The sequence below is a fragment of the Phycodurus eques genome, chromosome 6 (genome assembly GCF_024500275.1).
Source record: "Phycodurus eques isolate BA_2022a chromosome 6, UOR_Pequ_1.1, whole genome shotgun sequence".
NCBI lineage: Eukaryota > Metazoa > Chordata > Actinopteri > Syngnathiformes > Syngnathidae > Phycodurus > Phycodurus eques.
The window spans coordinates 11,041,420-11,065,139 of NC_084530.1; the positions used below are offsets into that span (position 1 = coordinate 11,041,420).

The 23,720-nt window shown below is 41.9% G+C and overlaps 2 protein-coding genes across 5 annotated transcripts; one reads left to right on the top strand and one right to left on the bottom strand.

Moving 5' to 3' along the window:
- Positions 1-253: 253 nt before the first annotated feature.
- Positions 254-17,163, bottom strand: rfx1b (regulatory factor X, 1b (influences HLA class II expression)). Of its 4 annotated transcripts, XM_061679386.1 has the most exons (19): positions 17,066-17,163; positions 15,621-15,990; positions 11,758-11,855; positions 11,586-11,675; positions 9,299-9,375; positions 9,063-9,217; positions 8,926-8,996; positions 8,509-8,690; positions 8,315-8,434; positions 8,105-8,226; positions 6,618-6,736; positions 5,784-5,887; positions 5,565-5,716; positions 5,388-5,485; positions 2,594-2,743; positions 2,298-2,509; positions 2,069-2,222; positions 1,165-1,210; positions 254-1,085 (listed from the first exon to the last, which is right to left on the bottom strand). In XM_061679386.1, the coding sequence occupies exons 2-19, from the start codon at positions 15,961-15,963 to the stop codon at positions 925-927; spliced, it is 2,454 nt and encodes an 817-aa protein (XP_061535370.1). In that variant the 5' UTR covers positions 15,964-15,990; positions 17,066-17,163; the 3' UTR covers positions 254-924. The 4 variants fall into 4 exon arrangements, 3 of the variants coding, with proteins under 3 accessions (XP_061535370.1, XP_061535368.1, XP_061535369.1); XM_061679384.1 differs by having other exon boundaries at positions 8,926-9,217; XM_061679385.1 differs by lacking the exon at positions 17,066-17,163 and adding an exon at positions 16,806-17,011 and having other exon boundaries at positions 8,926-9,217.
- Positions 17,164-21,094: 3,931 nt separating this feature from the next.
- Positions 21,095-21,630, top strand: rln3b (relaxin 3b). The gene is made up of 2 exons (XM_061680129.1): positions 21,095-21,269; positions 21,350-21,630. Exons 1-2 carry the CDS (start codon positions 21,095-21,097, stop codon positions 21,628-21,630), a joined length of 456 nt encoding a protein of 151 aa, XP_061536113.1.
- Positions 21,631-23,720: the final 2,090 nt, after the last annotated feature.

Sequence of the window (23,720 nt, forward strand, 5' to 3'; positions counted from 1 at the left end):
GTCAAACAACATACAATTTGTATATATGACACAAGAGGATAAAAAAAATAAAAGTTTACCACAAAAAGCTGTACATCAAGTTAGTACACAGGTAAGTATGGATAGTGAAGTAAGGTCAGGCTTACTCAAGATTCCCTTTCTCTTGTATGACAGTTTGTCTTGAGTTTTGTTTTGCGTGATTATGTTTGATCTGGTGAAGGAAATAGATAGGATGGACAAAGGTGAGATGACAAATGGCAGAATTGGCAGACCATTTATGTGGCTCACATTCTTTTAATAGCTACAAAGGTTCATGACAAGGCTACTTCACAGAAACCCCATAAATGCGACAATACAGAAGATATATAATATAAGCTCATTTAAGCCAGCAATCTCTCAAAGGCACAGCGTATCAGTCAGTTGGCCAAATTGCAAAACATACAGAAAGTAAATCAAATATGGCATCTGCAACCAGTTGCCCATTAGTGAGACTACAACATCAAATTTTCCTGATTATCAAACACCCTGCATAGACATTGCTGAAAAGGCAATGTGAGTGATTTTTGTAGAAATCACAAAAAGTTTCTCCACATCAACTGGTCAGTGGTTAAGGCGGGGCAAGGGACATTCATGAATATGTCATGAATGTGTAGTATATCAGGTGACATTTGGGCAGGGCTGCTCACTGAATGTTCTGGGAAGGCACGGGGATGAAACATGGATAGACGACTAAAGAAACAAAATGGCAGCATGAAAAGCAAAGAATATATCATTGGCATAAAGAACACGCCTGTTTTCTTATACTTGCTCACACTGGACAAACACACCCAACACCAAAGTATGTTTTAGCAATTCAGAAGAGCACACACGACAGGTGCAGGATGGGATGACGTTGATGATGTTAAAGCAAAGTGTGTGTGTGTGTCTTCCTTTTAAGCCGGTGTGTTATGTGTGTCTGTCAGACTGCAGGCCTAATGCGGTCCTGGGCTGCTTGGCAGGTGGCTCTAATAGTTCCTTGTCTTCCAACATGCTCAGAGAGCTGGACTGCAAGACCAGATCTGCACTCTCCTCCTCGCTCTCCTCCTCCTCCTCCTCCTCTTCCTCATCTGATGGAGAAAGACAATGAGGCATCAGAGGACTGAAATAAGAAGTTGAGGTGAGCGGCACTACGTGTGCTGACGTTACCTTTCTCAAGGTCTGGAGTGGATCGGCTCTTGACAGTGCAGGCAAACTACAACACACAAGAGGAATAACACAAATCAGACAAGGTATGGACAACTCTCCAAAAAAAAATTGGGATATTTGACCTTTCGGGTGAAAATTCACAATGGACCTAAAATGCGCTATAACCTTTACAGGTGAACATCATTTTTAACATCGCTATACTTTTAAATGCAACTGTTCAATGTTTTAGTACTTTTGCATAACTTGCTGTTCTTTAACAAGAAGCTGAAGAGCAAAAATCACAACAGTTTTTTTTTGTTTTTTTTCTCTCTCCAAGGACATCCACTTATATGCCTTTCTGTGACTCGTCCAGTCTTCCTAGAGATCTGTTGCAACCTACTGATGATACTTTGTAACTTTATAAGCTCAGTGGGGGTGGGGAGGTACTCTTGATCTATTGTGAGGTGTCATCGGAGTCTCATGATGTTAAAATGTGAACAGTATGATGAAGAGGACTTCAAATACCAATTTTAATTTAACCAGTAAATGTATTGTTCCATTCGTGGATCAAACCTGTTGAAAATGTTGCCATTCAGCTCCATGTTAGAGAACAGAAAGTTGAGCAAAAAGTACTGAAACACTAAACAGGTGGACTTGTCCCTTTAAAAGTTTAGAGAAGGTCAAATTAAGTTGAATGATCGGCCATCAATAAAAACAGTTGCCAAACCACGGACACTGCCTGACAGCAGTGGGTTCAGCAGCGTCGCTGGGTGCGCAACAGCCTTTAGCAGAGTGTTCGTTTAATCTTGTGATTGAAATTAAGATCGGACTACATTTGACAACTTTATGCGGAAATGTAAGAAAAGGGTGCACAGCCTCCCACTTTATACAAGGGTATTATCTTCCCACATTTTCAGACACTCACTTCTCCCATGACTGCAACTGGGGTCTCTCCTTTAGCTTGAGCCACTCGGTGTTCAATCAGGTAGTACATGTACTCGTCGTACAGCAAGCGGATCAGGTGAAAGGATCCGAAGCTGGCAGCGCTGCGCAAGGTCAGGTCTCGAATGACCATCGAACTGGAGATTGCGAAGCGAGGTTTTTAGACTTGAACACAGTGTACCGCACAGCACATCTCCCCAGCTGCCTCTCACCTGTAGAAGGACCAGTTGAGCAAGAAGACCTTGGCGGCCTTTGGCAGGGCGACGGGGTTGGCCTCGTAAGGTTTGAGCACCTGCGAGACGACGCCGTCCAGCCAGGAGGCCCACTGCTCCAAGGAGTTCTGCTGCTGCAGGGTCATCTTAAAGTCTTGCTCGAGCCGCTGGACAATGCGGTCCTCACACTGACACACCCACGATGCTTGTTCCTGATGGGGGCAGGGTGGGGAGACGGGTGGATTATATTGTTACGTTACGCTTCTGTTCTGCCGAGCGCAACGCCGCCAGCAGACCTGAACGTTGGTGAAATCAACACGGTTGAGGTCAGAGAGCATCTGGTTGATCTGGGCTGAGTTCTGGAGGACGGCACGGGCTGCCTGGGCCAGGTGGTTCAGGCTGGTATAGCGACGCAACGTTTGGGAAAAAGAGCCCACGCACACTACCTAAAGGAAAGACATAATTTGTTTGACACAGAACTTTCATTTAAGTGGGGACAAATGCATCTGGTTTGAACAGAGATGGCCACAAAAGAGGGCAGCATTGGCGACAAGTGGTTGACACGTCTCCCTCCCAGTTTTGAGGTTCGTGGTTCGAATCTCAGCTCCATTTCTATGTTCTGCCGTGCTTGTGTGGGTTTCTGCAGGTACTGCAGCTTCCTCCCACATTCATTGAAGACGACAGTGCCGTGAAAATGTATTGGCCCCCCATCTCAAATTCTTCTATTTTTGCATAGTTTCTCCACTTTGTTTAAGATCAAACAAATGTAAATGTCTGACAAATACAACCCAAGTGAACTGAAATGCTGTTTTTAAATGGTGATTTTATTTGTTAAGGGAAAAAAAATATTCAAAGTTACCTGGCCCTGTGTAAAACGGTAATGGACCCCTAACCCTAATCACTGGTTGGGCCATCATCCACAGCAACAACTGAAATCAAGCGTTTTCTATAACTGGCAATGAGTCTTTCACATCTCTGTGGAGATATTTTGGCCCACTGTTTCTTGCATAATTCTTTGAATTCAGAAACATATTGAGGGTTTCCGAGCATGAACGGCCTTTTTAAGGTCATGCCACTGCATTTCAATCGGATTCAACTCTGGACTTTGACTAAGCCACTCCAAAACCTTCCTTTTGTTTTTTTAAGTCATTCAGAAGTTGACTTTGTGGCGTGTTTTGGATCGTTATCCTGCTGCAGAACCCAAGTGCGCTTTAGAGCTTGAGGTCACAAACTGCTGGCTGAACATTCTCCTTCAGGATTTTGTGTTAAAGAGCAGAATTCATGGCTCCATCAATCACAGCAAGTTGTCAAAGTCCTGAAGGAGGAAAGCAGTCCAAGACCATCACACTACCACCACCATGTTTGACTGTTGGTATGATGTTCTTTTTCTGAACTGCTGTGAGGCTAATGGCTCTCCCAATGGTTTGCTCGAATCACTAAAGCTTTAGAAATGGCTTTTCTAACCCTTTCCAGACTGATAAATCCATTACTTTATTTCGCAACTGTTCTCGAATTTCTTTGAATTGTGTCATTTTGTTGCGGCTTTTTAGATCTTTTATCTGACTTTAATTCTGCTGGACCATATTCTGTTTAAGTGAATTCTTGATTGGACTGGAGGTAATCAGGCTTGGGTGTGATCAGTGCAAATTAACCATAAATTGTGATTGGCCACAATTAATTCATCCATCATTCCATCCATTTTCTGAGCCGCTTCTCCTCACAAGGGTCGCGAGCGTGTTGGACCCTATCCCAGCTATCATCGGGCAGGAGGTGCGGTACACCCTGAACTGGTTGCCAGCCATTTCAGGGCCCACAATTAATTCATGATTTAAAAACGGGGGTAATTACTTTTTCCACACAGGGCTAGGTAACTTTAAATAGTTTTTTTTTTTTTTTTTTTTTTTGCTTAATAAATGAACTCACCATTTAAAAACAGCATTTTAAGTTCACGGGTTATATTAGTCTGATATTTACATTTGTTTGATGATCTTAAACATTCAAGTGAGGAAACTATGCAAAAGAGTTGGAGAAGGGGTTCAATACTTTTTCACGGCACTAAATCGTCCACAGACCTGAATGTGAACATAAATGATTGTCAAAATGTGCCTTGTCATTGAATGGCAACCAGTCCAAGGTGTGCCCACCTCTCGCCCAAAGTCAGCTCGGATCGGCCCCAGCACACCCGCAACCCTAATGAGGAAAAGTGCTATAGAAATTGGCAGTGGTGGTAGATTTTCAGACATCTGTACTTTTCGTGACTTGGCTTTTTTCTTTTAACAATTATTTAACTTGTACTCCTTACATTTGACACGTATCTGTACTGTCTACTGACATTTTCCAACCAGTGTGGATGACAACACAACATAAATAACACAAAAATAGAGAGAGTTAAATAAAGTCAACTGCCGTTGAGATCTTGATTGACTAAAGTCTTGGGGATTTATGAGGCGGAAAAAACAGATGAAAGCAACATGGAGGAATGTGAACCAGGAACAAAGATGACAATAGATATTCCCCACCCATGGCCTTAAATATTCATTATCAGCTACAAGAATTATTTCTTGCAAATGCACTGTCTTTTGCCATCCTAAAAACTACCAGCTTCTGACATAAAAAATCTGAAAGAAAAAAAATGTATGGTGTATTTTTTCAGTTATCATTTTTTTGTTACTCCTATTACAATATTAGTATGATGGGAACGTGTTTCGAAAGTATTAAATTTGAGCCAACGTTTTTTTTTTTTTTTTTAATCATTACAACATAATTTATTTTCTTTTCAGTATGAGCAACATAAAAGAGAGAAAAGCTTTTTTGTTGTTGTGCCAATGTATCAAAACGGGATACAGAAAAAAGTAAAAGGGTAAAAAAAAAAAAAAAGGTATGTAATTATTGACAGAAAAAAAAATATTTTTACTTTTGTACAGATCAGCATCTGTACTTTTTTACTTTTACTTAAGGGGTTGAATCAGTATTTTGACCAATGAAGGAATCTGTACAAATGAATGAATCTGTACCGCAACTTAAGTACACACTGCGAGTACTGTTTCCACTACTGGAAAATGGATGTCCACAAAACAGTAGGATACGAACCTTAACGCGGACCATCTCTTCTGGGATGTTCATCATTGCGCCAGACAGCCAGTTCTCCAGACTCTTGGCAAAATTACGGATGGCCTGAGTTAAGGCACCTGAGGGGCACAGCGTACATGTTGAAATTGAAAGGTGCCCTTGGCTTTGTGCGCCCTAATCCAAGCCCCACATACTTACTGGGGATGGGTCGCAACACATCGGGGATGAGGATCTCCACCAGCGTCTGATAGAGCAGATTGTCACACGCCCTCGTCCAGTGTAGGACAGGCTCGAACTTACACAGCAGCACCAGGCACGATTTTGGAAGACGTTTCTCCGACTCTTGATGACTGGGAACAGCACACGGTTATGTAGCAGCAGGGATGGTGGCTCAGGTGTTTTACTTTTGACACTCACAGGTTGAGAGTTTCTGAGTTGCTGCCTTGGCTGAACCTCCAGAAGGACTTCCAAAGTGTCTCCACAAGAGTGAACTGAAGGTTCACCATCACATCCAGAACGGCCTGTTGGCAAGACAAAATATGTAAGATGGAAGAGTTCAACAGTGATCTTCAACAGAAAATAGTATCAAACTAAATAATGCAATTTCTGTAGTAATTGAATGTTGAAGAGCTGGTGGTGAACTGAAACGCTGAAAATTTTATTGGCATGTACAATTTAAGTAAAATGATGAATTATAGAACAACTATTGCCAAGATAGTAACATGCTGTTTGCTGCGCTAACATAGAACATAACGTACACTATAGATCAGTGATTCCCAACCAGTGTGCTGTGGCACATTCGTGTGCCTTGAGCAATCATCAGGTGTGCCGTGGGAAATGATCAAATTTGACTTAACTGCTCAAAAAATAATTCATTTAAAATAAATAATGTATCTTTGTTCCTCTATTTATGCCAGTGAGGCATAGTGACAGACAGAACAAATAAATGCTCTTCTATTAGATGGAAGGAAGTACATACAGTAATGACTGTGTATCTACTTTTTGTTACATTTGTGTTTGTTGGTGTGCCGTGAGATTTTCCAATTGTAAAATATGTGCCATCGGTCCATAAAGGTTGGAAATCACTGCTGTATATATATATATATATATGTGTGTGTGTGTGTGTGTGTGTGCGTGTATGTATGTATGTATGTATATATATATATATATATATATATATATATATATATATATAAATATATATATATATATAAAAAAAAATGACCAACTGTGTGCTTCTCAGTTGCCTACCTCACAGTGTTCCCTGTAGAGACTCTGAAAGGCCTTGAGGTGTTCAGGCAGGATCCCATCAGGCAGGCTGCGCGCTTGTAGATTCATGTCAACAAAATCAGGCAACGGACGTGATGCTTCTACACAAGATGAAGGACACTATTGTCACCATTGCACAGTATTCTGTTTTTCAATCTGTTGTGTCTATCGCTATTCGCTGCAATAGCCACTTTGATTGTCATACAGTCACCAAGCACTTTATTAGGTACATTAAAGTTTACAGTAATCTAATGAGGTCTGATACAAGAGTTGCCTTTCAAAGGATAACAGTCATTTGGCACCGTCAGTAAGGTATTACAGTATATACTGTATACAGTGATGCAAAATTAAAGTTAACCAAACTATTATAAAACCCTCTCAGTATGATACACTGCAGTTCTACACCATAGAACACCAAATACAACCAGACCCTTCTGCCAAGCACAGACTACACAAATGTAGCCCGATTTGGACCTGACAGACACGTCGCAGACAAACGTTCACTGTCGTGGCCGATAATTTACTTGACTTATGAGTCTCCGATCAAGTGTCGTTACCCCGTATAGCGTGACATCATCAACAATTGCCAATCTGGCGTTTAGGATGCCTCATGACCACGACTCAGAAAGTCTGGCTTGTCAGAATTTTTGGTGGAGCTTTCCGCATGGTGTAACACATCCTACGTGGTCCTACAATTGTTCCTAGACAATAACATTGACCAATATTGTGACGAAGGCCTTTTAAATGCCAATCGCTCCCGGACCGGCACGCTCTCTCTCTCTTTTCCTCCCGAGAGCGCGGATGCGGGGAGCGCGCACCACGCGCTCATCGTTCCTGCGGGATCAACCTCCGGTTAATTTAACCCTCCTGTTGCCGCACTTTTGTCCCGCCGTCCTGCATGCCCGCAAAGTGTTTCCCTGCTGCCTTATACTGTTTCTTCTTGTCCCGCCTCCCTGAACATCTGTGCCACTGGACCTTGCTCTAGGAGACAGCACGTTGATGATCGGGCGGGATCTGGTCAGTTTCATTGTCGCCACTCACCCAGCCCAGGACACAGAACAAATTTATGACACCATGTCTTGAAATCTGACATAGTGACCGTTGTGAACAACAAGAAAAGTCGTGCAGTAGATAATCTATAATAAATAGATAACTATAATAAGATAAGAGTGGTAGTAGCTCATCTGTAACAATTTGGACTTTGGAACCGGATCGTAACAGTTTGAGTCCCTCTACGGACAAAATGTAAACTAACAACTAGTTATCGGAAAGATGCTAGCCTGCTTCCTGACTACCGTTGAGGTGTGTTCTGGTTCTGGAGTGACGTGGAACACAAATATATACAGCAGAGTGTGAGTTGGATTTCCTCTTGAGGGATTATATTCAGTAAATTTTAATTACTTTTCTTTTAGAAATATAATATGAGAAACACCAAAGGACACATTCAACTAAATGCACCAGTTACTCACCCAAGAACTGCTGGTACTGCTGCACTTGAGCCGAAATATCACAAACTACTCCTGCCTGCTGCAGGGACGTCCCCCCTGATGTCCCATTTGTGATCCCCTCCGTTTTCTGAACTGCCTTTATCCTATTGGAAAGAACACACCCCGGTCAGAGCAATCACGCAGGGTCAGGAGGCTTGGAGAGCCTCTTTGTATAAAAGCCTGCAAGGATACCTGTTTTTCTGTGAGAAAGGTTGCTGCCGCATTGCCATGTGCTGCTGTTCATCCATCAGTCTTAGCAGAGGGGACCCGGATTTGATCCTGAGTCCATAGTAGTGGTACTTTGAGTTCCCCCTGAAATAAGCATGCGAAGGCTTACAACAAGGTGGTGCGGAAGTGAATTAAAACAATAAGCATTGTGTACATACCGGGTCCCAAGCCTTCGAGTGCGGAGGCCCATGAAGACAGACCTGATGAGTTTGCCAAAGGAGGCAGCGTTGACCGGCTCCAGCTTCTGCTCCTGGCAGTGTAACAGGTAGTGGTAGTACAAGGTGCAGCGAGGTAAACTCACCCCCTCTGCACCTTCGTAGTTGTCACACAGCCACTGCACCTGAAGAATACAGCCAAGTCTTGCGATAACCACAGACATGCAGTACATCTGGAAAGTATTCACAGCGCTTCACCATTTCCCCAGTTTGTTGATACAGCATCATTCCAACATTTTATAAATGCATTCCTATGCCTCAAAGCACTAAACACAACATCCCATAATAAAAACAGGAAAAAAGAAATGTGGTACATTTTTGCAAGCCATTCATGAATTCACATTAAGCTGGAGTACTCACTGTGGCCGGAGGGGCACGTGAATTTGGGCTGGAGTAGCTCTGTCCTCCTCCTCCTGTTCCTGCCCCTCCTCCTAACAAATAAGCCCCCTGAATGACATAACCCGCACCACTCGCAGATGTGCCCCCGCCCGTGGCACCTGCTGCTCCCACAGATGAGGAGAGAGTCTGCGAGGTCACAGAGCCGCTGATATCGGACTCCGAGCTAGATGTGGTCTCATAGAAGTTGGAGGAGGAGGTGGGAGGAGTCTGAGAGTAGAGGGGTGAGTCGGAGAAAGAGTAGCTGCCCGGGCGGCTGAAGGGTGAGACGCAAAGTACTGTAACTAGACGGCTGAAAGATGAAACAGGCAAACATGCAAATGTCTTTGTCTCTCACATAGCGGATGTGGTGAAAGCATTGTCGGTGCCTCCGCCGTCCACATACTGCACCTGGCCAGAATACACCTGCTCCACCTTTAAACAAAACAAGGAAAGAGGAGCTTTGACCTGACCTGCTAATTTCTAAACAACAAGAAAGCTTGGCATCAATTAAGACATGTCGTCTGCATTTGGGATCACTCCCTACTCCATTTAGTGTCCTGATTGTGAGTACACTCTTTGAATGCGTAGTGAGTATAGGTTATCCCCGAAATAGTGCCCTCATGAATCCCACAATGGATCTTGAAAAGTAGTGAACAACCAATGGCCACTAGAAAAGCAATATATCCCATGATGCACTGCGCCGTTTCAGCGGTATTGTTGGATTTTCACCTATCCATCCATTTTCAACACCGCTTATCCTGGTTAGGGTCGCGGGGCGCTGGAGCCTATCCTTGCTGACTTCGGGCGAAAGGCGGACTACACCCTGAACTGGTCGCCAGTCAGTCGCAGGGCACATATAGACACGACCAACCATTCACACTCACATTCACACCATCACTGAGTGGGAACTGAACCCACACTGCCTGCACCAAAGTCAGGCGAGTGTACCACCACACCATCAGTGACTGTTGGATTTTCAGCACAAGACAAATTCATGAGTTGTGGTTTGAAATATCTTGATAAAAGTAAAGCAACAAATCACAACACAGATGGACATGAAGTGCTTTTTTGTACAATTAGGTCAAATACACTAAGCTTTAAACAGTATCATGTTATTATAATTTATTTTTTTGTTCAATACTGACAGAAGGTAAACCAGCTGATGTTGATTCAGTAAGTTGTACAATAATTATGTGACACACATGACATAATTAACCGAGTGCCCAAGTAGTGCCCACTAACTTTCATTTGACTGATGAGTGAATTACATAGTTCACCATATAGTGTAAAAATCCCGATAATAGTGACCTTTTAGCTACTCCAGAGACAAATGCAGCATAACTCGACTGTCTGAGAGCAGAGGTAAAAACTGTGACTATTAGATTCGCAAGTTTTTCAACAGATAAACTGTTGACAGAAACAACCAACAGGATCAACTCAGTGATCAGAGCTTCAGCCTTACATGGTCATTAAGAATTTAGTGTTAAACTGTTGAATAGTTTCGTACTAATACATAAATGGGGCCCTGTACAATGTATTTGATGTATAGTTTTGTATATACAGTATACAGTTGTGCTCATAAGTTTACATACCCTGGCAGAATTTATGATTTCTTGGCCATTTTTCAGAGAATATGAATGATAACACAAAAATGTTTCTGTCACTCATGGATAGTGCTTGGGTGAAGCCATTTATTATGCAACAACTGTGTTTACTCTTTTTAAATCATAATGAGAGCAGAAACTAAACAAATGACCCTGATCAAAAGTTTACATACCCCAGTGTTTAATAGCGTGTATTGCCCCCTTTAACATCAATGACAGCTTGGAGTCTTTAGTGGTAGTTGTGGATGAGGCTCTTTATTTTCTCTGATGGTAACGTTGCCCATTCTTCTTGGCAAAAGGCCTCCAGTTCCTGTAAATTCTTGGGCTGTCTTGTATGAACTGCATGCTTTGAGATCTCCCCAGAGTGGCTCAGTGATATTGAGGTCAGGAGACTGAGATGGTCACTCCAGAACCTTCACTTTATTCTGCTGTTGCCAATGACAGGTCGACTTGGCTTTGTGTTTTGGATCTTTATCATGTTGGAATATCCAAGTACGTCCCATGCGCAACTTCCGGGCTGATGAGTGCAAATTTTCCACAAGTAATTTTTGATAGCATGCGGCATTCGTCTTCATTTTGACCAAGTTTCCCATGCCTTTGTAGCTCACACATCCCCAAAACATCAGTGATCCACCTCCATGTTTCACAGTCGGAATGGTGTATCTTTCATCATAGGCCTTGTTGACTCCTCTCCAAATGTAACGTTTATGGTTGTGGCCAAAAATTCTGGTCTCATCACTCCAAATGATTTTTTTCCAGACGTTTTTAGGTTTCTCTCTGTGCTGTTTGGCATATTGTAAGTGTGATTTTTTTTTTGTGTGTGTGGCATTGGCGTAGTAATGGCTTTCTTTTGGCGACTCGACCATGCAGCCCAAGTGCCTCCTTATTGTGCATCTTAAAACATCCACACCAGACCCCTTAATTTTTTCAGTCTTTGATATAATGCAGCCATTTGCTAAAATCATTTAGGTTCATTTTTTCCCCCTCATTAATGTACGCGCAGCACCCCATGTTGACATTAGATGTTTTTGTGTTTACCTCCTGGTTGATGTGCACAGACTGGAGGTTGTTGACGTGTCCTGGCTGAATCCTCTTGCCAGCCTGTGACACCGTTTGCAACACTGACCTCTGTTGGTGAACAAAGTCACAACGTCAACCTAAAACTACCGTGGAATTCATTAACCAGCTCCGTTACAGTACGATTTCATACCTGAGTGGTGGTCTGCACTGGCTGGACCACCTGTGTAGGCACGCCTGGGGCAGGTGAGCTGGAGTCTGACAGACTGTCATTGGAGTGAGCAGAACCCTCTGGGCACCAAACAAGGAGAGAGAGAGAGAGAGAGAGACTTAAGATGAGCAACAAAAAGGTCCCTCACGCACAATGGGACTACTCACGACATGTGGCTTGCAAATTGTAATAAAAGCCACTGTAGAACATCCTACGTGTGATTTTTGGTTTGGCCGAGGAGAAACTGACACAAATATACTCCTCTCTGCCTTATATCTAGCGGGGAGAACGACAGCCTCGGACAGCTAATCTCCCCAGATGGAGAGAAATCCCTCCATCTTGTAAACATGCATATCAGATGCGAGAGGAAAACGAGACATATGAGGGACGTTGGCAACAGGATGGTGAGGGATCACAAACACTTGTTTTCAACCCGTTTCGCTAATTTCCAAAATGGTTTTATTATAACGTGACACTTGTACTAAAAAAGGCGACCCTTCACTCGTTTTGAAGGTCAAATACAAACTGCTGATGAACATTTAGAAAACTGTTGTCTTCACCTTAACCAAAGTTCTAAATGTTACCCCTAGGTCTCCCGCCGAGACACCTCGCTGAGCTGAGCTGCATCATGTGACTTGTGGAACAAACCTTGATGACTTTCCTGTGAGGACAGTGATTGTATCACCCAATGGACTCGCTTTCTCTCTCTCTCTTTCTGCTAATACTCCTCTCAGTTAGTGGCTGATTTGATGTGATAGACGTTCTGCTGCTTCTAACTTGTCAATACATCTGAAATTAAAGCACAGCTATACACAGATCATGAAATACGAAATGATGGGAGGGATTGTGAATGGGCCACGTTGAAGTCCCCATGTGATTATTGTCTAACACCACAAACAGTAACCTTGAGATAAGCCCTATTGGGAATTTGACTCTATGAAATACATACAGTGGTGGGGAAAAGTGTTTGGCCCCTTCCTGCTTTCTTATTTTTTTGCATGTTTGTCACACTTTGTTTCCCATCAAATTAATTTTAATATTAGTCAAAGACAACACAAAATGCAGAATCACAAAATCCAAACCTATATGGCCCAGTGCAAAAAAGTGATTGCCCCCTAAACCTAATAACTGGTTGGACCACCCTTAGCAGCAAGAACTGCAATGAAGCGTCTGCGATAACTTGCAATGAGTCGATCGATGACATCATTGATCGGATCGGCGAATTATGACATAAAAGCCGATTAGCCGATCGGCATAAAATGCTAATTATCGGCCAATACCGATCACACCGAACAGATGAGCGTAAAGTCTAATGTAAACCCAGTAGGGCTCTGACATCGACAGACTCAGGTCAAATAGTGGAGCACAAAGTCCAAAGCAAATATGGTGAGGCCGCATTTAGCTATTATGCTGCACACAAATGGAATAAGTTGCCAACAGGAGTGACATCAGCCCCAAGTGTGAATGTTTTTAAGTCCAGGTTAAAAACTTTTTTCTCATGCTTTTTAGAGCATTTCCACTTTAAATTATATTTCTTGCAATGTACGTTGTTTTCAATTGTACTTTGATTGTTTTCCTCTTTATTTTAAATGTTTATAAGATGTTTTTTTTTCTTTGATTTTAAATGCTTTTAATCATGTAAAGCACATTGAGTTACCTTGTGTATGAAATGCGCTATATAAATAAATGTGCTTTGCTTTACTTCACTTTGTCAGGTAGGTCCTATTCAAATGGTTTCTTGATTGAGAACAGGTGTGGCAGAATCAGACCTTGGAGAAATTGAACATAGGTATGATAAACCAAAGTTACAGTATCTTTTAACAGGGGGCACAATCACTTTTTCCACACAGGGCCATGTAGGTTTCTCCCTATATAATAAAAACCTTGATTTAAAAACTGCATTTTGTGTTTACTTGTGCTGTCTTTGACTAATTCAATTTGTTTGATGACGGGAAACCAATTTAAAAAAATAAGAAATCAGGAAGTGGGCAAAACTTTTTTACACCATTGTACTTAACTCCAGATAGGACATTACATCAAAATAAATCTTCACTTTTAACGCTCTCATGCGTGTATGTTTATACTCCAGCCAGTGTAGCCTGGCATTCTATCACAAATGAAAACAGATTGACAGAAGTATAGCTGTGCAAATGATACCTTCTACTTTAAATGACTGCAGTCAGTTTGCTACATTTATTGGCTGTAGTGTGATGTTCCACTTCAATTTAATATGCACAGTTATCAAAATTAAGAGGCAGACAGGCCCCATGCCGCGCCCGCCCGCCCCAAAGTGAGACTTTGTGTGTGAGAGTATATGGTGTTACTTGACACGAGCAGGCAAAAAATATCCACTAACAGACAGACCTAAAATAAACATCCAGGAAAAGAACTAGCCTAAGGTCATATTCTTTCATTCTCTTCTTGTTAAGAGCGGATTTTCAAAATGCCAAATATTTTCTTTGACAGTTTGTATTATTTTTCACTTAAAGACGGAACAGGCTACATTAATTTGGACCTCAGAGCAGGACAACACTTAACTGCCACATTAAATGCCAACTTCAGTTGCCATGGATACAGATTTCTTTGAGGCAGTTTCGGAATGGCTGTTAGCTATTTCACAAGCTTCATGATTATACCACTAACTCTCCAGCATAATCAAAAAAGAAGCTGCATTCAATCCCTCACATTTGTTACAATGTAACCTAGCAACCACATGCATCACATTATACTGTTGTGGTCTGCTCTTCCGCACGCACAATCTTACTTGTGCTGCCGATGGTAATAACGACTTCACACTGCGCTGACTAAACCTCATGACGACAAATTAAAATGGATAGACAATGGCAAGAAAATAATTGTTCAAACCTTTTCCTTTTGGCATTTCATGTGTTTTTGTGCTAGCAATTATCATGTCTCATAATCTTTATTTACAGCACTGACTGATTTGCTAGGAAGATAAAAGAGAATAATTACATCATTAAAATTGACTGAAAAAGTGGTGACACTCAACATTCAGAATAATTGAATCACATTTTCTTTAGAACAAGAAAAAGCAGGACATCCCATGAGATGAGAGCAATGGTTGTATTCTGCCCTCTTATTATTGGGCCCATACTTTCAATTATTATTCAATTAATTTGTTTTTGCTTCACAATTTACCAGAACTGTTGGTCCCAAGCACTTAGTATAGACCACGGGTCACCAACAGGTTGCCCACAGGCTCCACATAAGCCCCCAAAGACCACATGAATAGCCTGCGAGCCTGTTCTAAAAGTAGCTAACCAATGATGAGTCATTGTGATGTCCTAGAAATGTTGAAGTGACAATTTGAAAATGTTAAAACTTGCTGTGATTTATAGAAATAAAGTGTTCCATATTGGTATCTACTGTATCTGTACTGTACTGTTTCCTACATTGGTAAATCATTGTTGATAGTTATTATGCGAAACCACTGACCAGATCAGTCTTCACATAGAAGAATATCATTAATTATTAATAATAACATAATTCAAGGTAATTTGAGAAAAATTTTTGTTTCAGAAGTGTGTGTTTCAAACTGGTAGCCCTTCTTATAGCTAGTTGCCCTTCTCTACCATTCGACAACTCAGACTTTAAGAGTGTTGGGGCTTGATAAATACAAAGATTTCCAAAACAACTTTCTAATCCTAACATCAGTTACCTTACACAGCACAAACCGGCTATGATCGAGCCTTCATCTTACGCTCAGACATTCGCATGAGATTTGACTGCCGATGCTGATCAAGAAGTCCTCCTAGTGATTGTGCAAGCTACACAAAGAGTGCAATATTTGTTAAGTATTCAATAGGTTTTCACATGTTGCTCACCTGTAACCGTCACTATGATGTACTGGGGTGACGTGTTCTGACCATTACTCTTCTGGGTCACAGTGTGCTGGATTTCAGGGCTTATGTAGTGTTGTGAGGGAGCAGCTAGAACCGCTGCCTTCTGGCTCTGAGCCTGGGTAGGTGGGGCTTGGGTAGAAAGTGCATCCTGTCCAGTTTTGGCTGATTGGTTGGCTGATGCAATGCTTCCAGAGGTTAGTGGTAGTCCGGCCAGGAAGTGTGCTGCTGTTTTGGCGGATGAGGGTGTGGTGGAAGCCGGCGTTGCTACGGTTACCGTGTTGGTCTGCTGAGGCTGGAGGTCTTCCGAGTATCCAGACGTTGCCATGGCAACCAAGGCTTTGAGGCGCTAATTCTGTTGATTAAAAAAGGGACACGGACCTGAATAGCGAATACCCTATAAGCATGTCTTTGACGTCATACCCACTTGTATGTATTGCTACACAGACATTGGCGTGTGTACGTGTGTCTGAAGAGGAAGTGGGGTTTTATCTCTATTTTTGACTTTCCAGCTTCAGTCCACTACAAAGGTATAAAATAAAGCAAAAAATATTTTTTAAGAGTAATAATGTAAGGAATGGCTATTTTTTGGACAAACGGTAACAGACAGTAACTCCTAATCCCAGTGTGAGATTCATATCTAATATCTGTAGCTAAAACTAGATTCACATCCACAGTTACTGGACCCAGCCATTCAGGACTTCAGACTATCCCAACATAAGATAAACCACTCCTGTGAGCAAACACACGGTAAAAACGACGCGAAAATGATCACCAAGCACATCGTGTCCACTGGAGTGAGTTCAATGTCACGCCAAAAACTTTTCACGGAATACGTAACACACAACTCCCAAATACGCAAGTTTACAACAGATTACCCGATTCAAGAAAGTGGGTAACATGTGTGGGGATGTAACTTGTGACAAAGCCCGCTTGCTTGAAGGTGTTTTGAGTTAGCGAGAGTGATAGCTTCTCCAGCTAGCAGCTCATGACAGATGAGAGTGAGTTTCATGTGAGCTATCAAGCTGTTGTTGGCGACAAAGCACTGTTAGCGTGCCTGTAATTCTTCGGCCAAGACATAAACACGACTCGGAGCTAGCTGTGTTCGAAGTTAAATGTGACAGTCCACATAAAGTGACTCCGATAGTCGAAGGAAAGGTTGGGACGCACCCGCCATCTTGTGCTCCGATCAGAGATCTGACATCGCCATAACAACCGCCTGCGCACACAAAAAGAGCTAGCAACCACTTCCATCCCCGACATGCAGCTCGACCACGACCACCAAACGCAGACGAATGCACTAACAAAAACAGGCATGCAACTTTAGAGAGCATAACATATCTAATTTGGATTAGTTCACCTCAGCTTTTTTTTTTTTTTTTTTTTTTTTGCCCGGTATTGTCCTTTTTAGTCTTAAGTTTTGCCCTTACATTCGGGTTGTTGTTGACTCCCGTTGCTTGGGTCTTGTCGCCAGGACTACCGTGACTATGGCGCCTCGCCTTCACCGGGGCAACTGTTGCTACCCTCTCGCCTAAGCCCCGCCTACCACCACATGCTGATTGGACCGCTTGAGAGGTGGTCCGTGCGTCATTAAAAATACTATTCTCTTAGTGGACAATGGCTACTGTCACTCTCGCCGGGGCCGAGAGTCTCATGACCACTTCCAGCTTCAATGTAGAATCCCCAGTTGGCGTCAAGAATCCCTCGGAGGTAGAATAAAAGTCAAGTCGTACTCATAGACATTAGCATGAGTGCTTTTAGTTGTTTTCTTTCTTTTATACCAATTGAAAAACATCATCACAAATAATTTAATGGATTTTACTGAAATAGTAGTAACAAATTTGATTTACACTGAGCAAAACAAACAAATAGGACCTTATGGAACCCTGTTTAATGTCCTGCTATTTTCAGAAACAAATTATGAATTAAATAATAATAATAAATGCATACATAAAAACAAATACAAATGATAACTGTCACGATACAATGGTATCATTTTTAACTGGACCTAGAAGCAAGCACAGGCTGAAGAAGTTTGTGGAGAACGGTTTATTGAAAAGGGAGTTGGACCTTTGAGGTGTAATGGCGGGTTGTCGAGACGGGGACCGTGCGGGAGGCGGTGGCGTGGTTGAAGAGGTCAGCAAGGAACACAGAAGGAGCACTGAGAACGAGGTGTACCGTTCGTGCAAGTGCAGAGCCGGTCTACCACAGGTGAACATTAATACTCTGGCAGAGGAGTCCTGGATCTCGCAGGCTTAAATGAAGGTGATGATGAAGGCTGATTGATAACAGGTGCGGCCAGGGTGGTGCTGATTACTGGGAAGGGAGAGAGAGAGAGAGAGAGAGAGAGAGAGAGAGAGAGAGAGAGAGAGAGAGAGAGAGAAAGAGGCGCAAAGCGCCACCCAAGCTCCAACACAGGAACTACAGGGCATAGCTCATGACAGATAACAATACAGCATGGTGATGCATGTTGTTAGTGCATCTGTCTCATATTCAAGGATCAGGGTTTTGAATCTCAGCTCAGGCCTTTCTGTTTGCATGAGACGAGAGATTAACGGAGGCATGGTGGATGACTGGTTAGCACATCTGCCAAAAAGTTCTGAGGACCCGGGTTCAAATCCGGCCTCGCCTGTGTGGAGTTTGTTGGTTGTTTGTTAATCTGTGCCCTGCGATTGGCTGGCGACCAATTCAGGGTGTACCCTGCCTCTCGCTCAGAGTCAGCTGGGATAGGCTCCAGCATGCCCGCGACCCTAGTGAGGATAAGCAGTACAGAAAATGGAAGGATGGATGGATGGATGGAGATTAACAGATCAACTTTAATTTCAAGGAACTGTGAGCATCTCATACACAATTTAGAAGAGGTAAGCAAAAGTATTGAAAGAGGTAAACCCATATAATGTGTGAATAAGACTTGCAGTAGGTGCATCCAACCTGTGACACTGACATCATCGACCCATGTTATTTTTGTTTTGTGATGATGTTTTTAATGCTTGAATTGGTCAATCTAAAACCTTACAATTCTTTTCCATGATCATTTATTTATGTATTTTTCCAGGTGCTCCAGCCAAAAAGAAAAAAGGGCACCCATCACTAACATTTTTCATCCAATTAAACAAAACAGTAGTTTGTATATAACTATTTCTGTTACCAAAGTCTACAAAGTAAATAATGCATCTATTAACAAAGTAGGTGAAGGGAGGCTACAGTGGATATGAAAAGTCAGCACACCTCCGTTCAAATGAAAGATTTTTGAAAGGACAAGGAGGGAGGCTGGGAGCAAGACAGGATCATACTGTACTTGCAATCCTTCCAAGGATTCAAATAAATGCCTCTCAGATTTCAAAACACCTTGAAAAGAATTGATGACAGCGAGGGTAAGGTTTTTTAAAATATTGATGAATGAAGAAAAAAATTTGAATGAAGAAACAAATTGCAGCAAAAAGGGCACTTGTGGTTCAGGGCAAGAGGGCAGGTGCTTCAGAACTACTTAGCGGCTATGTGTGTAAGTGCATCCATCCATCTAGCTATCTATCTCTGTATCTCTCTCTCCATCTATCTATCTATCTATCTATCTATATCCGTCCATCCGTCCAATGCAGGGGTGTCAAACTCATTTTTGTTTTGGGCCGCATTGTAGTTATGATTTCCCTGAGAGGGCCATTAGAACAGTGAAACCATATAAATGTTTCATTACCATATCATATTAATACCATTACACAACAAATTGAGGGATAACTACTTTTGAAATCAGAAGATAAGGATAATAGTTTATTCAAGTATTGTTTAAGTTACTGTAGAAGAGGGGGTTGGTAACAGAAAAATGCAATATCTCAACATTATTGTTTATTATTATGACAATTTGGAATTTGGGTACAGATTTGAGCAAAAATCACAGAAGTTGACGAGCATGATTTGCTTTCGCGGGCCACATAAGTTGATGTGGCAGAGGCCGCATCTGGCCCCTGGGCTTTGAGTTTGACACCTATGGTCTAATGAGTGGTTTGCATCTTGTAGCATGTAACTGGAAGTGTTTTGTTCACAAAGCAGCCATATTATATGTTTTTTTTCCTTTTTATAATTTAAAACATTTCCCATATGTCTTAATAAAATGTCTCTGACATGGTTTGGTTAAAATAAACCAAAAATAACAGTACACTTCCACCTTTAACACCCCAGTTGAAATCGTTTGGTTTTCTCATGTAAGTGAGCCACTGCTCACTCTACCTCCCTGTACTATGAGGTGAGCCAACATGAGAATGGCTTTTGTTACCATGGGGACTAGGGACAGCGCTAGAGGTTATTGTTGGGTTGTACTAAAATGAGACTACGAACTGCTAAGAGCACGTAAGACAATGAAAGCATTTCACCTGTCAAGTCAGCACTACATAGCCACAAAAGTACACTTTCCAGATCTGTGCATGTGGCACATGCAGCGGACACATTGCTCAATACAAATACCCCCACCACCATGTTGACAACTCCACGAAACAGTCAAGCATGTGCAACTTGTCAGAAGCTAAAGCTGACAACGCTGTCAGCTAACGCTAATCGCTAATCTGTGCGTTCAGCACTGCAGCTCTGCTTAGCTTTTTGGCTTTAACAGTGTTTCAGACAGTGTCGTCTGGCCATTGCTTGAAAGTGGCTGATCTTCGCCCAGCTTGGTTACCAAGTCATGGGCAGAGAAACTTGGTGTGGGAAGGTATTATGTGAATCGTCCAAATTGTGACATCTCAATTTAGCAAAATTCAGAACTGCTTGCTTATAAACACATTTTTGGAAATAGGCAGCTAACTAAACCATTACTTTGTTGCATAATTTCACACCCAATTTGATGGGTGGGCATGTACTCCCGAGACCCAACTATTTTGAGAAAAAAAAAAAATTTAACATAATATTGTCTATTATATTTTAATGACATTTTCAGTGCGGGATGATACATCTTTAGACCATCCAACACCGCAGAATTTGTGTGTGGCATTCATGTGTGTGCACAAGAGACAGACCAAAAACAAGAATTAGCAGCGATGTAGCACAGCCTAAATCGATGAGGCACATGGAGAGTGATCTCTATTCTATTCTCTATTCTGTTGAGAAGATAACATGACCGAGATATTGTTGTGTGTCACACAAAGCACAACAATTAACAGTAAAGGCAGAAAGGGCAAATAAAAGGTCACAGGTGATTAGATTGCAGAGCGCTCTGTTGACATCACCTGTGGCATCATTTGCTATGTCATGACAACTTTCTGTTACTTGATGTGCATTGTTGCCCATAAAGGTCTCAATTCTTATCTGTGGACATGACAAAGACTGGAGATGCTACTCTGAGAAACTGAGACTTATATAAGACGCGCAAAATGAAACATAAACCACACCACTGACAACAAGGAGGCACATCACTTGGGTTTGTCGAGCCCCTTTCAGCACAGTGAGACAACTACAGCAGATCTTTGAGCACCATGTGGAAGGCAGCACTCTTAACCCTGTGTCTCTTGGTGGCATTGGTAGACAGGGTGCAGCCAAATGAAGGCCATTCCTCTTTCTACGGAATGAAGCTGTGTGGAAGAGAATTTATACGTGCTGTCATTTTTACCTGTGGGGGTTCTCGCTGGAGGAGAAGCATTGGAGACTCAGGTAAGACTATCTGTAAAGTGAAGTCACTCATCTATACCAATGTTAATTCTTAAAGAAGTTGTCATTTCTCTTCATATCAGCTCTTATTGGAGACGAGGCTTTTGACCAATGGAATGTAAATCGTTTCCCTCACATGGCCAGTGAGCAGGATCCTGCGCAATCCAACATATGGAAGGATCAGTCATTTGATGATGCATCTGTGGCTGCTGGATTCAGCCGCTCGGCTCGCTCACCAATCTCGGAGGAGGTCCTGGAGGCTCTTCGAAGTGCAGATAGGAAAGGACGGGATGTAGTGGTGGGACTGTCCAATGCCTGCTGCAAGTGGGGCTGCAGCAAGAGTGAAATAAGCTCCTTGTGCTAAACATTGTCCACTCCCTCATGCAGCACTCTACTTTTTTACATCAAGGTCATAAATTGTGAGACTATATGTTTTTTCGACAAAGGTGAGCTAGACTAATTTCCTGTATACGTTCAATAAAGTTGTATGTTATTGGTAATTCCTCTTCTTCCTTAAGATATTTCTTCCTCAGGAAATGTCTATGTCACTGCAATCTTTATTCAGAACTCAGCATCTGGAAGGAATTACCCAACAAGGATTGGAAGTATTGATTAGTGCTCAGGGGTGATAAGCTTGTTTATATCCTGAGACACATCGTAGTTATGCTTGCCTTATAACTGGCAAGCATAACTACGATGTGGCCTGCAGTGAAACCACATAAATGTATAATGGTAAGGGGTGTAAAGGAACGCCCAAATGGATGGATGGATCATAGAAAAAGTTGGTTTGGCACAATATGTCCCCTTTAAGTTTATGAGCTGGTTCACATGGGGGTCAGTCATTAAACAAAAGGCAAAGCTTATGCTTATGTTTTGTATCAATGGGAAAAGATTAAATTACATTTGAAATGGAAAAGCGACATCTTTTTTTTCCTTTTTTTTTTTCTTTTTTTTAGGAAAGCGCCATTTCAATAGTTTTTCTTTGGAAATGATATATGCAACAGTAACATTTTCAATTGGGTGAATGGTTTTGATATAAAAACACTAAACATGGCATTTTGTTATCGCTTTGGCTCCATCTGAAGAGCCCGGAAGGTAGACTGTGTTTGTACCACTACATTATTATTTATTTGACTGGTAGCCAGAAGCTGAACTGCACTATCACAAGGACATTGTGCGGCTAAAGGTAGGTTGACTTTTTATTTTTATTTTATTTTTTTACATAATACAAGGAAAAGTTAAGGAAAATTTGTGTCAAAGCTTTCACGGGCCACATATAATGACGTGGAGAGCCGGACCTGGCCCCCAGACCTTAAATTGAACAAAGATGTGCTAAAGGGATTATTAACAGGGTAGACAAGACCATCCATTCATTTTCTGTACTGCTTATCTTCATTAGCGTCGTGGGTGAGCTGGAGCCTGTCCCAGCTGACTTTGAGGACGAGCCAGGCTACATGCTGAATTGGTCGCCAGCCAATTGCAGAGCTCATGTAGACAAACAACCATTCACATTACTATACTACTACGATAGGGACAATTTGGAGTTTTCAATTAACCCAAGAAACATGTTTTCGGAACATGGGAGCTGGACCAAGCCTGAGTACCCGAAGAAAACCCACAGAGAACCACCAACTTTAGATTATATACTGGGGAACTGAATTTTTGTTGAGTTAGTTCTGACAGCTGTTGTTAACAAATTTTTGGGTGTGGAATCCAACACTGATCTCAGTCTTTCTCTATCTCGTCAAGTTTTTGAACTATAGTATCCCTGTTTTCTTAAAAAATATGAAAAATTTATGTATCTGTGTAAATAGCTTTGAAAACTAAAAAAAAATCCAGCATAAAACGAAATAGAATTTACAACGGTATGCCCATGGTTAGAAGGTTTAGAGAAAAGTCAGCACAAATCCTCTTAATTCCTACGAGCTTTCTGTATGCAGATATTGATAGGACCGACCTTTTGGGAGCTGCACACACCTCTCACCACAGTCTCAATTGTGACCGCACAAATAATTTGCCACGTAGCTGTAGATGAGTCCAACCCTAATCAACTGGCAATTCTTACTACAGCTAATCAGTGGAACTTTGCATTTCTGGAGAGTATGTGGAGGGTAAACTTGATGTGCTAGAAAAAATAAATAAATGACTGCAATTTTGGAATCAGCATGCCAATTTTAGTTTTAATCAGCATGAAAATGTAACTCAACAGAATTTTTTTTTCAAATAGCTCCCCAGTGTTATGAGGCGGCTGTGCTAACCACTCGTCCGCCATGCGGCCTAGACAACTATGACGACGGGAAATTGTTAAATATTATTTAATGCAGAGGTTACGAATACACGTATATCTTGGGGGCAGATGAGCACAACGCATACAATAAATGTGAATAAAGTTAGTACAAAACCACAAATATTTAAATGACAGACAAACAGGCTATGTAACTCGCACGCCGAAAT